The sequence below is a fragment of the Haemorhous mexicanus genome, chromosome 3, assembly GCF_027477595.1.
Source record: "Haemorhous mexicanus isolate bHaeMex1 chromosome 3, bHaeMex1.pri, whole genome shotgun sequence".
In the NCBI taxonomy this organism is placed as follows: Eukaryota; Metazoa; Chordata; class Aves; order Passeriformes; family Fringillidae; genus Haemorhous; species Haemorhous mexicanus.
Window position 1 is genome coordinate 94,449,897 of NC_082343.1, and position 12,516 is coordinate 94,462,412.

The 12,516-nt window shown below is 39.0% G+C and overlaps 1 protein-coding gene across 1 annotated transcript in view; it reads right to left on the reverse strand.

Annotated features, from left to right (window-relative positions):
• LRRC1 (leucine rich repeat containing 1) overlaps positions 1-12,516 on the reverse strand; it is a 68,789-nt gene that overhangs the window by 13,837 nt on the left and 42,436 nt on the right. Inside the window, exons 5-10 of the mRNA XM_059842729.1 lie at positions 8,590-8,646; positions 6,901-6,964; positions 6,075-6,149; positions 4,201-4,345; positions 1,397-1,515; positions 328-411 (exon numbers count right to left, since the gene is read on the reverse strand). Of these exons, the coding sequence (XP_059698712.1) occupies positions 328-411; positions 1,397-1,515; positions 4,201-4,345; positions 6,075-6,149; positions 6,901-6,964; positions 8,590-8,646 (544 nt within the window). The remainder of the gene's footprint in view (positions 1-327; positions 412-1,396; positions 1,516-4,200; positions 4,346-6,074; positions 6,150-6,900; positions 6,965-8,589; positions 8,647-12,516) is intronic.

Here is a 12,516-nt window from a genome sequence, read left to right on the forward strand (position 1 = left end):
ACAGACATGTTGTTGCATTCACCTTACCAGAACTCCAAGTCTTCAAATAGTGCAGGACTTGACATCAACACTGGGAACTACCAGTTAAAAGCTAAATTAGACCCAAGTTAGTTACCAGCTAATTAGATCCAAGCCTTTCTGTTCAACTGCAAAGACATTTTGCACTTTCAAGCCATCAAATCACTACAGTTCAGATCTAATGGACAAGGTCCTGGCTGTTATCAGTTTGGAAAGAATACTCACTGGACCAAAGTTGCCTGCTACTTCTCATAGGCATTTGAAATCAAGAGTTTTCTGTCGCTACAATGTCATCTGCACAAAACTTACCTCTTTGGGCAAAGATGTTAATTTGTTTCTATCAGCGTTCAAATTGTTCAGCTTCTTTAGTTTTCCAATGCTCTTCGGCAATGACTGTGCCAACAAAAACAAAATAATATACAAGCAAGTCATAAATAAACAGAGTCAGGAATTTTTAACTCCCTTTTAAAATTAATTAACTGTCAATCAACTTTCAAAACTGAAATGGAGTTAATCCTCATTACTGCCAGACTTCCCAAAGAAGAGCCAAAGGTTTATACTGCAGACCAAGTGTCTAGGAATACCAGTTTCTAACACAAATTCACTCATTATCTCTGCACTACAATAATAGACACACAACAGCTGTGTATAGAATGCATGTATGTAGGATGTATTATCAAACCTTACACTCCCAAATTTCCTTCTCAATTAGCTGTCTCCCAACTCAGGTGCTATGAACTGACTGTTGGAGAGGCATCTTCTTAACAGTCTTAAGCTTGTAAGTCAACCAAGTACCAACTGAACTTAAGAAATGCTCAAACCTAGTTTCTTTAAAGACAGCTACTCTCCAAGTGTCAGTGTCACATGAAGTTTTAAAATAATGGAAGGAAACACCTAACAGAAGGAATTCTGACATTTTATTTTATTGGCCACGTATCATATTCAACACCTGTCTAGAGCAGATCAGCAGAACAAGGAGCAGTACAAGTTCTGCAGTGCTCAGGGCTTCTATTCAGTTCCAGCAAGACTGATCCAGATAAGGCAGAGCAAAAACTGGCAATAATGCAATACAGCACAAACCCCCACATCAAAACTACAACTAAGTAAGCGATACCTGCACTCCACATGCTCCAACTCTTTCACTGGTCATGAAAGACTCAAGAGTGAATATGTAATTGCTTAAGCATTTGATGGGTGGATTGTTACTACACACAATGTGTTCTCCACATTCATTTAACAGGTAAGAAATAAGATGCATTTAAAGAAAATGCACTGCTTAGCAGTAGCAAGGGTGAGTAACCTAATGAACTAACTGATTCAGCACTTAACAGCAGCTCTTATTACCACCTGCCATTTGAGCAGCCATGACCATGCATACCTGCAGTTGGTTTTCTGTGAGAACTAGCTCAGTAAGGCTTTCACAGTCTCCAATGGAATCAGTTAGTTGGATCAGTTTGTTCTGATCAACCTTCAAAATGGACAGCCTCCGCAATTTTCCTGGACAGAAAAAACAACATGGATTTTTAGTCTAGTATCCTCCAATACTTTTAAATACGTACATTTTTACTGCTGCAAAACTTCCAGAAATCTTCTAAAACAATGATTTTTTTTTTTTTAGGCAAAATAAAATAACCCAAGCACTGCTTCACTTAGTGCTTGCACTATTTCTGCAATTTTTAATATCACTGAATTCATACTCAATATAAATATTCATAGCCAACATTTAAGCATAATAAATTGTAATTAAGCTACAATCTAAAGGATATCTCATGTAAACATCAAGGATGTGTCTACCCAAATCCCTATAAGAAAATTATCTGTTTGTTCCTCAATTTTACAATGTTTATTAATAAAGGAATGTTCAGAAGATCACCTACACCTAATCAGCCACAGTGAGACCATCTTGCACTGAAGTGACAGACCAAACCCAAACAGGATCAAGGTCTCTTTCCTAATAGAGAACCTATTTAGTCAGACAGGAAACCCAAGTTTATTCTTTAGATGAGAAATCAAACATCTCTGAAGGTGATTCTCTCACGAAGAACAAAATACTGTTTCAGGCCAGAAAACTCAATTTGTTCTACTCCTTTGTATCAGAATGGTCTTTGGTGCAAAAGCTGACTCAGGCAGAACCCATGACAGAGAATTCAGGAGACAATACTAGGTGCTGATACCACACCACCATCCCTCTGTGGTCCAAAACAGATGTAATAATCCGGAGTATCAAATTCGCTGATGCCGCTAAAGCATGCAGAGATGTCTGACACAGAAAGATAGCAACCTAAACAGAAACCCGAGGTTTAGCAGAGAGACGTGCAGAGCTCTGCACCCAGACAGAATAAACCTGTGCACCAGCACAGGCTGGGAAGTGAAATATACAGCTATACAAGAGCCCTGCTGGAAAGGACATGGATACCATGGTGAGCACCAGGCTGAATAGTAAACATGGATACCATGGTGAGCACCAGGCTGAAAGGACATGGATACCATGGTGAGCACCAGGTTGAATAGTAAACAGCAGTGAGGTCTCATCAGAAACAAACACCAACTAGACTACATTAGAATTATAGCCAACAGATCAATGGAAGTTGCTGTATCCTATCAACCTGCAATTAGTGAAACCACACCTGTAAAATCATTCTCAGTTTCATGTGATGTCCTGTCTTCCCCTTCAACTCCCCTGTTCAAGTGACAGGGGAGTTGAAGGAAGCCATCAGGATGGCCAGAGCACATGTGAGCTGAGGCTGAAGGAGCTGGCTTTGTTGACTCCCACCAAGAGACAGCCAAGAAGGCAACTGTGAACTGCCCAGAACTGCTGGCAGGGCAGTTATGGACACAACAGAGCCAAACTTTCCTCTGCAGGGGCAGGTGAGGCAGCAATGGCTGCAAATCACAGCAGTGTGGGTGATCCCATCTGGACATCAGGAGCAGCTTCCTCAGTGGGAGATGGTGCAGCACTGGCACAGGCTGCCTGGGGGTGCTGGAGCTCCATCAGAGCTCTGGGGACTGAGGAGACACAGCCACAGCTGATCTGAGCCTGGTGCTGGTGGGAGCCCTGCTACAGGAGCTCTGCAGATCCACCAATCCCACCAAGGATTCAGTGATCAGCTGGGCAATGCCCAGGAGCTTCCACAGAGACCAGCAAGGTTCTCTTCTGCCAACAAGCTCGGTCCAGACAGGTGCATGGGCTGCTGACTTTCAGAAGCTACAGCTCCATTTCTGATGTACAACAATTCTACTGGCCAGCACACTTCAGAGAGGGCTGCTACAACTCCCTGTCAAACACATATTAGGCAGCTGTAGGACCCACAGCTGTCAGCCCACTCCCCCAAGTCTAACTTCTACAGCAACTTTTCTTAGTCTTATATAGAATATATAGGAAGGAGGAAGGTCTGACCACTCTTTTCTGGATGTTAAATATAGTTAAACCATGTTCACAAGTCCTCCTTCCACTACACCTTTATTTCATTTGTTTGTTTGTTTTAAAAAAAGTACTCAAGTAGAAGGCATACTCCTACAATGTGGAACTTTCCAGAAAAACGGCTGATGAGTAGGGGGAAAAAAAAAAATGCTTGTTCATCTACTTGTCACAACTACTGCATGGTAAAAAACACACACCTTAAAAAAGGCACTGGTAATGCTTCAGGAAACATTCTTCAGTTACTGAAACCAATCTAAGGGGTCAGACATAGAATGGTTGTAGTTTGAATCCTCAAGGCAAGGATTAATGTGCTGAAAGGCAAGAGTCTTCCACTAGGTTCAGTAGAGGATTAATCACATTGTCCATTGAAGATAAATACACAACACCATTCCAAATTCTGTATTTTTTGTAGTGATCCTTTCAGCCTTATCACTTGACCCACATCATGTTACAAGCTAAAATTTTACAGTGTTAAAGAGTTCTGATGGTGATATAGATACAATGGGAACTGAAGGGACATATTAACATTTATGATGTTTTAGAGATATCAAGTGAAAACTGAAAGAGGATTATGGGGGAGTCATTACGCAGACAATTAAAATGCAGCATTAATAGAGCTATGCATTTGTTACTCAGCAAAAGGAATAAAAACCAACACGAGACAAGCTCATCTCTTGCACAAAAAGACTCGAAAAACCGAAATGACTTCCAGTTGCAGTGGGTTAAATGGTTCTGTGTGATAGCATTCACTTTGGACTCACCAATGCCATCAGGTAAGACCTGAAGTAAATTCTGAGAAACAAGCAAGTCTGTTAGAGAAGTCAGACCACTAATTTCTTCAGGAAGGCATTCCAATTTATTTTCAGAAACATCCAGACAAAGCAGGTTTTTCAGGTTTCCTACTTCCTGCGATACAAGGAAAAAAATTTAAGTCATGCCCAAACACGTAAGAAAGCACTTTGAAAAATGTACCATCACAATGAAATTCCACAAAGAAAAATAATTATCTGTATGACCTCTTAATTGGGCATTCTTTGTATGACCTCTAAAAGCAGGAAAAAAGTAAATATTTACACTTTACGTATGATAAACTAACCAAGTGATCCAGCCACACTTTCTGATTTTAAATATTAAACTGCCTTCAGTTGTCAGGCAAGCTACACTGAGCACACCCAGGCAAGCACCAGCTAAACCTGGAGTCTTCCTCAAGTAAAGATTGCAGAGTTGGTTTTTTCAGAATGGCAGATTATCAACCACTACATAATTAAAGTCTACTCCTCCCAATCAACCCTAGGCAAATTAGAATTAGTCTTTCTTGGCTGCTACAGCAACATGCCACGACATCTTGGGATTTCATATCTTCACATCTCCCAACTACAACAAATGTAGAAATAAGAATTGGGGGTGTTGCTCTAGCAGGCATATTTGAACTGCCAAGTTATACTGCCATCACCTACTACTATTCATGACTACTTAAGTATTTATCATGGCAATCCAACCATTAGACAGAGAAATACCTTTGTCTCTGTTAGCTATCAGAGCAACCCCCATTCCCCATGCACATAGACATCCCTATACACACTTGCAGACAGATCTCATTTTAGTCATCCAAATTACCTTTCAGAGAACAGAACAGCTGATGAAGCCTTTTACTTTTACATAAATGAAATTTTCACACAGCAATGGCCTTGATTCTAACTCACTAGATCAGTTCTTTTACTTTTGAACTGTCTGCCCCTCAAGAAGATCTTTCATTAAAAATGGACCCTTTATCGTACAAGTTCATCCTTTCAACTTTGGAAAAAATACACAATAATGGCCAGTTTCAATAAAAATGGCTGCTGAAGTCACACTTGACTTTTTATGAATGATCATCTCTACTTACTAGGCCAAGCCAACAAAAACAAAGTCAACTAAATCCATTAAACTCTAACTGATTTACAAGACACACAGTTGACAATGAGATCCACACAGCAAGTAACACCAAACTGCAGGAGGAATAGAAGAAAACAGGTTTTGACTTGGCTGTAAGGGAAAAAGAGGAAAGAGGAACCATCTCACATGTTACAGAAGTTCTTAAGAAAGGGAATTTAGAGTGCTATACGCTTTAAATGCTAAGATCCCTCATCTTGTGACTGATGTCAGATGGGGAATTTGCCTCCATAAATCAAAATTTATATTTATGGCAATGGTTCCATTATTGTACTTCTTCTAAACACCATGTTTAAATGGATGAAGATGACTACAAAAAAAACCAAAAATTCATACTCAAAACTTTTAAAACTGCAATTCAGATAGATACACAAGGTGTGGGTTAGCTCAGACAACTTATGGCTCCCTGATCTTAGGGAAAGAACTATAAACAGAGGATGCGTCATCCTACAAACTGAACAATGTGCCTATTAGGAAACAATTCCTTTGTCAAAATGCTTAAAAGAAAATTTCTGACAACATACAGTATCATGGCCAATCCCTTGCAGAGGAATTTTTCAAGAGAAAACACACACCCAAAACCAAACCCAGGCAAAGTAGACTGAGAAAATATTCCATTTTAAAGCACTTCCCTGTAGGAATGAATGAACATGCTTTCTTTCAAAAACATCTTCAAAACAGTAGCAGCAGAGCTCATTTTTACCTGAGGTATTTCAGCTAATTGGTTTCCATCCAACCAAAGGTCTTTAAGATTGAAAAGTGCACCAATTGTTTCTGGCTATAACATAAAAAGCAGTAAAGTTAAGTAGCATAGTAGCTTCAAGTAAAAAAAATTGCTACCCCACAATTACAGTCTAAGCAAACCAATTCTTACTGCACCATTTAGAGGTGCCTTGGTGAGAAGTAGCAAGGGTGTCTGTAAGTATTTGGGAACTCCATCATACAAATTCATTGCTATAGATTAATAATATACCTTTCTTTCCTGGCATGCACTAACAAATTGCCTGCACACCCCTGCCCTACTGAAAATCCATCCAACGTTCACCTGAATCACCTTAAGGAGATGACAGATATATTTTTGGAAGATCGATCTGCGACAATGTAGGACCTCTTGACCCTCAGCTGTGCCTCAGCCCCTTCCCAAAGATTCCCACTCTCACCCTGGAAATTTAACTTTCCTCTGTGCTTAGCCCATCCAGCTCCTGACACAAGTCCATGTGGTCACTGTAACTGCAAGCACAGACAAGATTTTGTGTCCCCCCTCTCCTTCTTATTTCCATAAAAAAAGCTGTGCTGCACTCTCATTTTCTAGAGATCAGCTGCAGTTTTTTGAGTAAAGTGATACGGTACTGAACAAGACTAAACAGATATGAAAGCACCAGCTCACTGTCAAAATTCATCTGTACCTATAAGAAGACTCTCCTTCCATGCATTTTTGTTTCTTCAGTTTTGGACATCCTACAACCTATTTAATCTAAATTATGCATAAAACAAGACCAATGTGCAGTTTCAGTGGTATGTTCTCTTACCAAATGATAAAGTTCATTGTTTCCTAAATCAAGTTCTTCTAGTCGCTGCAGCTGGGCAAGTGATCTGTGAGATGAGATAAATCAAAACAAAACCACATCAGACTAAAGCAACAGAAACCCCATGTATTTGAATAAGCTCATTTTACTGAAACTTGCATTTCAAATTACAATGTACTGTAGGCAGACAGTTATTTTACCAGGCACAGACTGTTTGCAGTAGTATCTTACTGAAAAAATAATTTGGTTTGTCAGTGTAACTGTATGACCTCGAAACTTAAAAACTTAGTATAGGCAATCAAATCATTACCTTGTTTTTTTATTTCAACAATAAGTCCCTGGGGGTAGCAAATGCCACATACTTTAGCACAGTTAGTTAGATTTACTTTTAGGAGAAATTTACAGTTAAGCAACTGGATAAAAATTAGTGAACCCATAGTGATCCCATAACTATGTGACTCAAGACTCAATATCCATCATTTATCTTCTCAACATGATCCATCAGTTTCTGAAATACTTCTGGTTTTGAGACTGCAAACAGAGGGAAGCACAAAAGGATGTAAAAAAAGTTCAAGCAACAGACAAGAGAGGGCCAAGCTTCAAATCAGGCTCATAGAGCTCTTGCTTACTTCCCCCAAAGCTGCAGTAGCACAAAAACCATAGAGAACTGTCAGCTACATTACTGACAGTCAGAATTTTCATGGAGCAATAAAACTGTCAACATTTTTGATAGCTTCATACTGACACTGCATGGCCAAACTTACCTAGCAATTCCTATCTTCTGACCACTGACATAAAGTGTCTTGTGGCTCACTGCTATGAACAGCCACAACCAAGGCACTTGGGTAGATTGACAGGAAAATTTGGGTAGATTAACAGGAAAAAATTTCCCCAAAAGCAACTGGGGAGGAAATTCTGATTTAAAAAAGTTAAATCTTTTACAGTATCTATTACACTACCTAAACAAGCAGAACAGGAGTCACTAAAACTCTCGCAAGAAGCAACCAGATAGTGAAGGAAGGAAGGAAACTTCTTCACTAGAGAAAGATGAGGCTGCTCCCAGGCAGACAAAAAGGATCCCCAAAGTATAAGATACCATATTAGTCTAACAGAAGACCACCAATTCCTCTGCCACAATACAGACAGTACAGAGGCATCTAGATAATTTTTCTCTCCACAAATCACAGTGGTTCTGAAGTCAGACTTCAGATATCAGTAGGCCTAGTTTGCAACCAAGGGTTTCACCTCCAGGTTTTAGAAGCTTTTGGCTACTCAGCCCTGAATACAAACAATTACTCAAATGCTATGAAGGTCTAGAGCGAAAATCTTGGGGCTCTTACTGCTCTACTTTCACAGTTACAAAATTTCACCATGAGAACAACTCAAACCACCATCCCACTGCAGATGGGCTTGTCCAATGGATGTAGGACATGTTTGGTGATGCTGTAGGTCATACACAATACTTTTTTATAGAACAGAGACAATCCATGCAGACTGCAGGTTCCTGCTACTAACCAAGTACAACTAGAATTAATGGATGTAAGCAGATGTTGCTAAAAGAAGGCTGCATCTCATGTTGTCAATTGCCTTTGAGTATTTTTTTCTAGCTGTCATTCGGTTTCATACATTAGCAGATTTTAAGAATAAGAACATTTTATGTTAATATACTGAAACACAAGCAATGTGACTTACTCAGGTAAATATGTCAGCAAATTTTCTCTCAGTTCCAGTGAAGCCAGGTTATAAAGACTAAAAAAAAAAACCCAAAAAACCACATTTTAATACCATCTTACTTTTTATATTCCACATTCTGTGAAGAAAAGTGTGCATTCACACAGTTTAAAACAAGTTGCTATAAACTGATTTTTTGTTGTTTTAATTACACCAGATCATCTTGTGAAAAGCAGAATAGAAAGTTTTTGCTTGTTTCTCTGTGATACTTCAACAGATTAAAGCAAGAAAGTAAACAGACAAAACACAGATTTCTATTTGTTAAAAGGTTTGTAGTAGCAAGCTACTAAACAGAGTACTATATCATATCTGAACTGCTTTTACTTACTGGCTTTCAGAATCTGGCAGGGGCTACCAAAGTTAGAGAGCACCAGGTAAACCCATCACTGTCCTAATGACAGCGGGCTCATTACTCTAAGTGACATTATGCTGCTAAGCGGCTCGCATACTCCAGATCCCAGGCTTTTACTAGCATCACCATAGCAACATTCAGATTTCTCAGGGGTTTATTTATGACTAAATGGAACACAAGGAGTCAGACATTATCCCAACACTATAATCTGCTCTAATCCTCCGCCATCCCAGGGAAAAATGAAAATCAGATATGGTGACTGCAAATAAGTTTTCGACGACAGAATTGTGTTCTGTCCTGGTGTGCAGGGAAGGGGGACAGTGGGCTAGGCCTTGAATAAAATTGAGATAAAAAACAAGAATTCCACTAAATTTGACATAGATGTTAATTCTAAATTGTACACTTTAGGGAAAAAAAAACCCAAACAAGTCCATGCATTCAGACTACATAAAACTGAAATATTTTCTCATCTTAAACAATACCAGCTTACCAAATTACAGAATAATTAGTTAGCTCCAGTAAAAAAACAGCTGATAATAAAACTTAAGCCTCCAAAAAAAAAAAAAAAAAAGAAGAGAAATCTTCACATTGCAACTTCAGTACAGTTATCTAAGCAGAGAAAAGCAGCAGAACTGATGTAATGACTAGTTAAAAAGGAAAGAAGACTTTTCATGTATTGACTTTTGATGGTGTCTGAAAAATAAATCCTTATCTCATGCACCTGTTTCATACTGCATTCAAAAAAACAGTGAATGGAATCTCATGGGAGCTTTGATTACAGTCTCAGCAGCCCTTTCCAGCTTTTAAAATAAGCACAATTTACTCACTGGGTTCTGTATCCCTCCAGAAGTATAGTTTAAATATACCATACAAGCAAAGACACTTAAGTACAAGTCTATTGCAAATTCAATTAAAAGATAAGCGAGAATAACTCTGCTACTGACACTCAAAATCATTGACAGAAATAAGCAAGCCACCACTCCAACAACACAAGAGAATATTCACACATAAAAATTTTAACACTATAAAAAACACAAGTCAAGACGGGACAGGGTATCCAACATCCTCAAGGAAGCCAAACAAGTGGGAGAGGCAAGGGGTGATGCGAACCACTTCTCTCCAAACAGAATGTGGGTCTGGTCTTGCTGCCATTGCCACCCACAGACTGCCATTACATTCGTGTTTACAGATTTTCTAGAAACCTCTTTCCACCTTCCTTTGAATGTTCCACTTTCTCTTCAAGCTTATATTAGGTGAGGTCCATGATTCATTTTTATCAAGAGAATACAAAAGAGACGTGCACACCTCCAAGCTGCCTTGTAATCTTGTGTTTACACATCACCCTGCATCTGCTTATCTCCCTCCCCATCACGCTGAAGCCTTGATGAGTAAAATGGTGCAATCTCTTAATTTCTTTTCTTACCTCAGACACCACTTTGGCTGTGGCTGAACAGAAATCTTTGTCAGAAAAGCATATTCAACAGCAAGAACTTGGGAACCACCATCTTAACCAGCTGCATCATATCATTAGACTGGGGCAGGCCAGTGAATCAGCTCAAGAAACTGATCCTGCTTAAAAATAACCCCGCAAGGAGAGTAGCACAGATCCCCAATCCAAAATAGACTAAATCCCCTTAAACACCTGGGCCAGTACAGCTGCCAAGAAGGTGCAAGGAAGTCAGCTGTGCTGCAGCACTGTGAGCACTCACTGGCAGCTGTGCCCTTGTGAGTACCTTGTGAGCATCTCTGCAGAGAGACTGTGGCCCATCACAGTCCCAGCCTAGCTTCTCTTCTTGTGGGAGTCAGCAACCTGCCAGATTATGTTTTCAGCTCTAAGGACAGATCTTTCTGAGGGAGAAATGCTTTATTTATTCTACACCTCTTCTCACCCAGAGCATGCTCACAACCCTAACTCAGCCTGGAACAAAAGAAAAGATACTGCCCCACTCTCCTTTATCCTTTCTACTTCTTCCAAGGTCTTGAGTCCAAATCCAATATAAGCAGACCCCAAGAAGCAAAATTAGGCTTCCCACCAATATAGAGACCTAATTCTATGAAGTTTAAACCAGCAAAGCTGCATCATTAGAGTGAAATACTATGTTTAAGATGGATCCATTTCATAAAGAGGCCAGAAAATGAAAGGAAATTTGCCACTTATTATTCTTAAATCTTGACAAGTTACAGAAACGGCTCCCAGCAAACCTATGTGCTGCAACCTAAAATGTGCCAGCTACCATATAAAACAGGACCATATAAAAGACAGGCTGACATACTGAAGCACTAATCTCCAGTACATTAAAAAGCACATGTATAGCTTGTCCTTACATTTACCAATGGGGTCTTAACAAATTGTGCATGTACTAACATTTTTTTCATTTTACGTTCTGTTAAGAAACACAATTTTAAGTCTTTTGCAAGAAAAATTCTACATGAATTCTTGAAAATTCTTGTTATTTTTCAAATATCTTTTCTGATTTAGTAACACTCTCTCCAGAAAGTGCATTCCTTCCTCTTCTCAGCTACAAATAGCTATTTCTCACAATATACTAAAGGAAATAATTTCTTTTTTTCCTACACCCTTAATTTTACAGGCACACTGTCAGTCCAGTATTTCTGAAGTCCCTGAAATGAACTAAAGCAAGCCATACCTTATTGATTTCAGAATCTTCCCCAAATTCTAATCTCCATCTTGTAGAGAAAAATCAGTCATGGGAAGTTACCATAAACACAAAGGCAACAGCAATCTAATTTACTCAGACTAAAGAAAGATCCATCAGCAGCTGTTCACAAACTGCATTTAGAAATGCAAACGCACCACAGAGCATTGCAGGCTGCTTTCCAATGAACAGTCCTCACTCCCCCCAAAAAAAAATCCAACAGAAAATGCACAAGCAAATGTAATTTATATTCTAAAGGAGAAAAAAACCCCAAAACAACAGCAAAAAGAGGGAAAAACCAACAAAAAACAAACATACAAAAAAAAACCCCAGAAACGCTATCAGAAGATACTATTTCACCATGGTTAAAAAAAGCAGTAATATTGTAATAATTCTCACTACAAAAGCTACCACACAGACCTCAAACACTGAGCACATGTGTGAAATTACTGAGCACAAGGAAACAGGCAAACCAAGCAGAGGATAAAGGTAACTGAAATAATTACAAGTTTTCCATCTCAGCATTCCAGAGGACTTCTGGTGTAAGGCTGGAACCAAGTTGAATTCAAAGGTACAACATGGATAAAAATGTCAGTTTCAGTATAAACCAGAGATAATTGTTCAGCAATCTAACTACAGTAACTGCAGATATTGTATTCATTGTGTGAGCTAGAGCAACAAAGAGGATGTGAAATCAGTAACTGAGAACAAAACTAATAGCAAGAAAGTAGATGAAAATGCTCGAAGTGTCTTTCCTGATCATTCCTGTCAAGTTTTGAAAGAGAAACATGCAATTCAACACAATCTACAGAGGGAATACTACAAATATTCCTTCATCAACTGCAGCAGTCTACTCTAAAACAAAAAGTAGACTAGAAT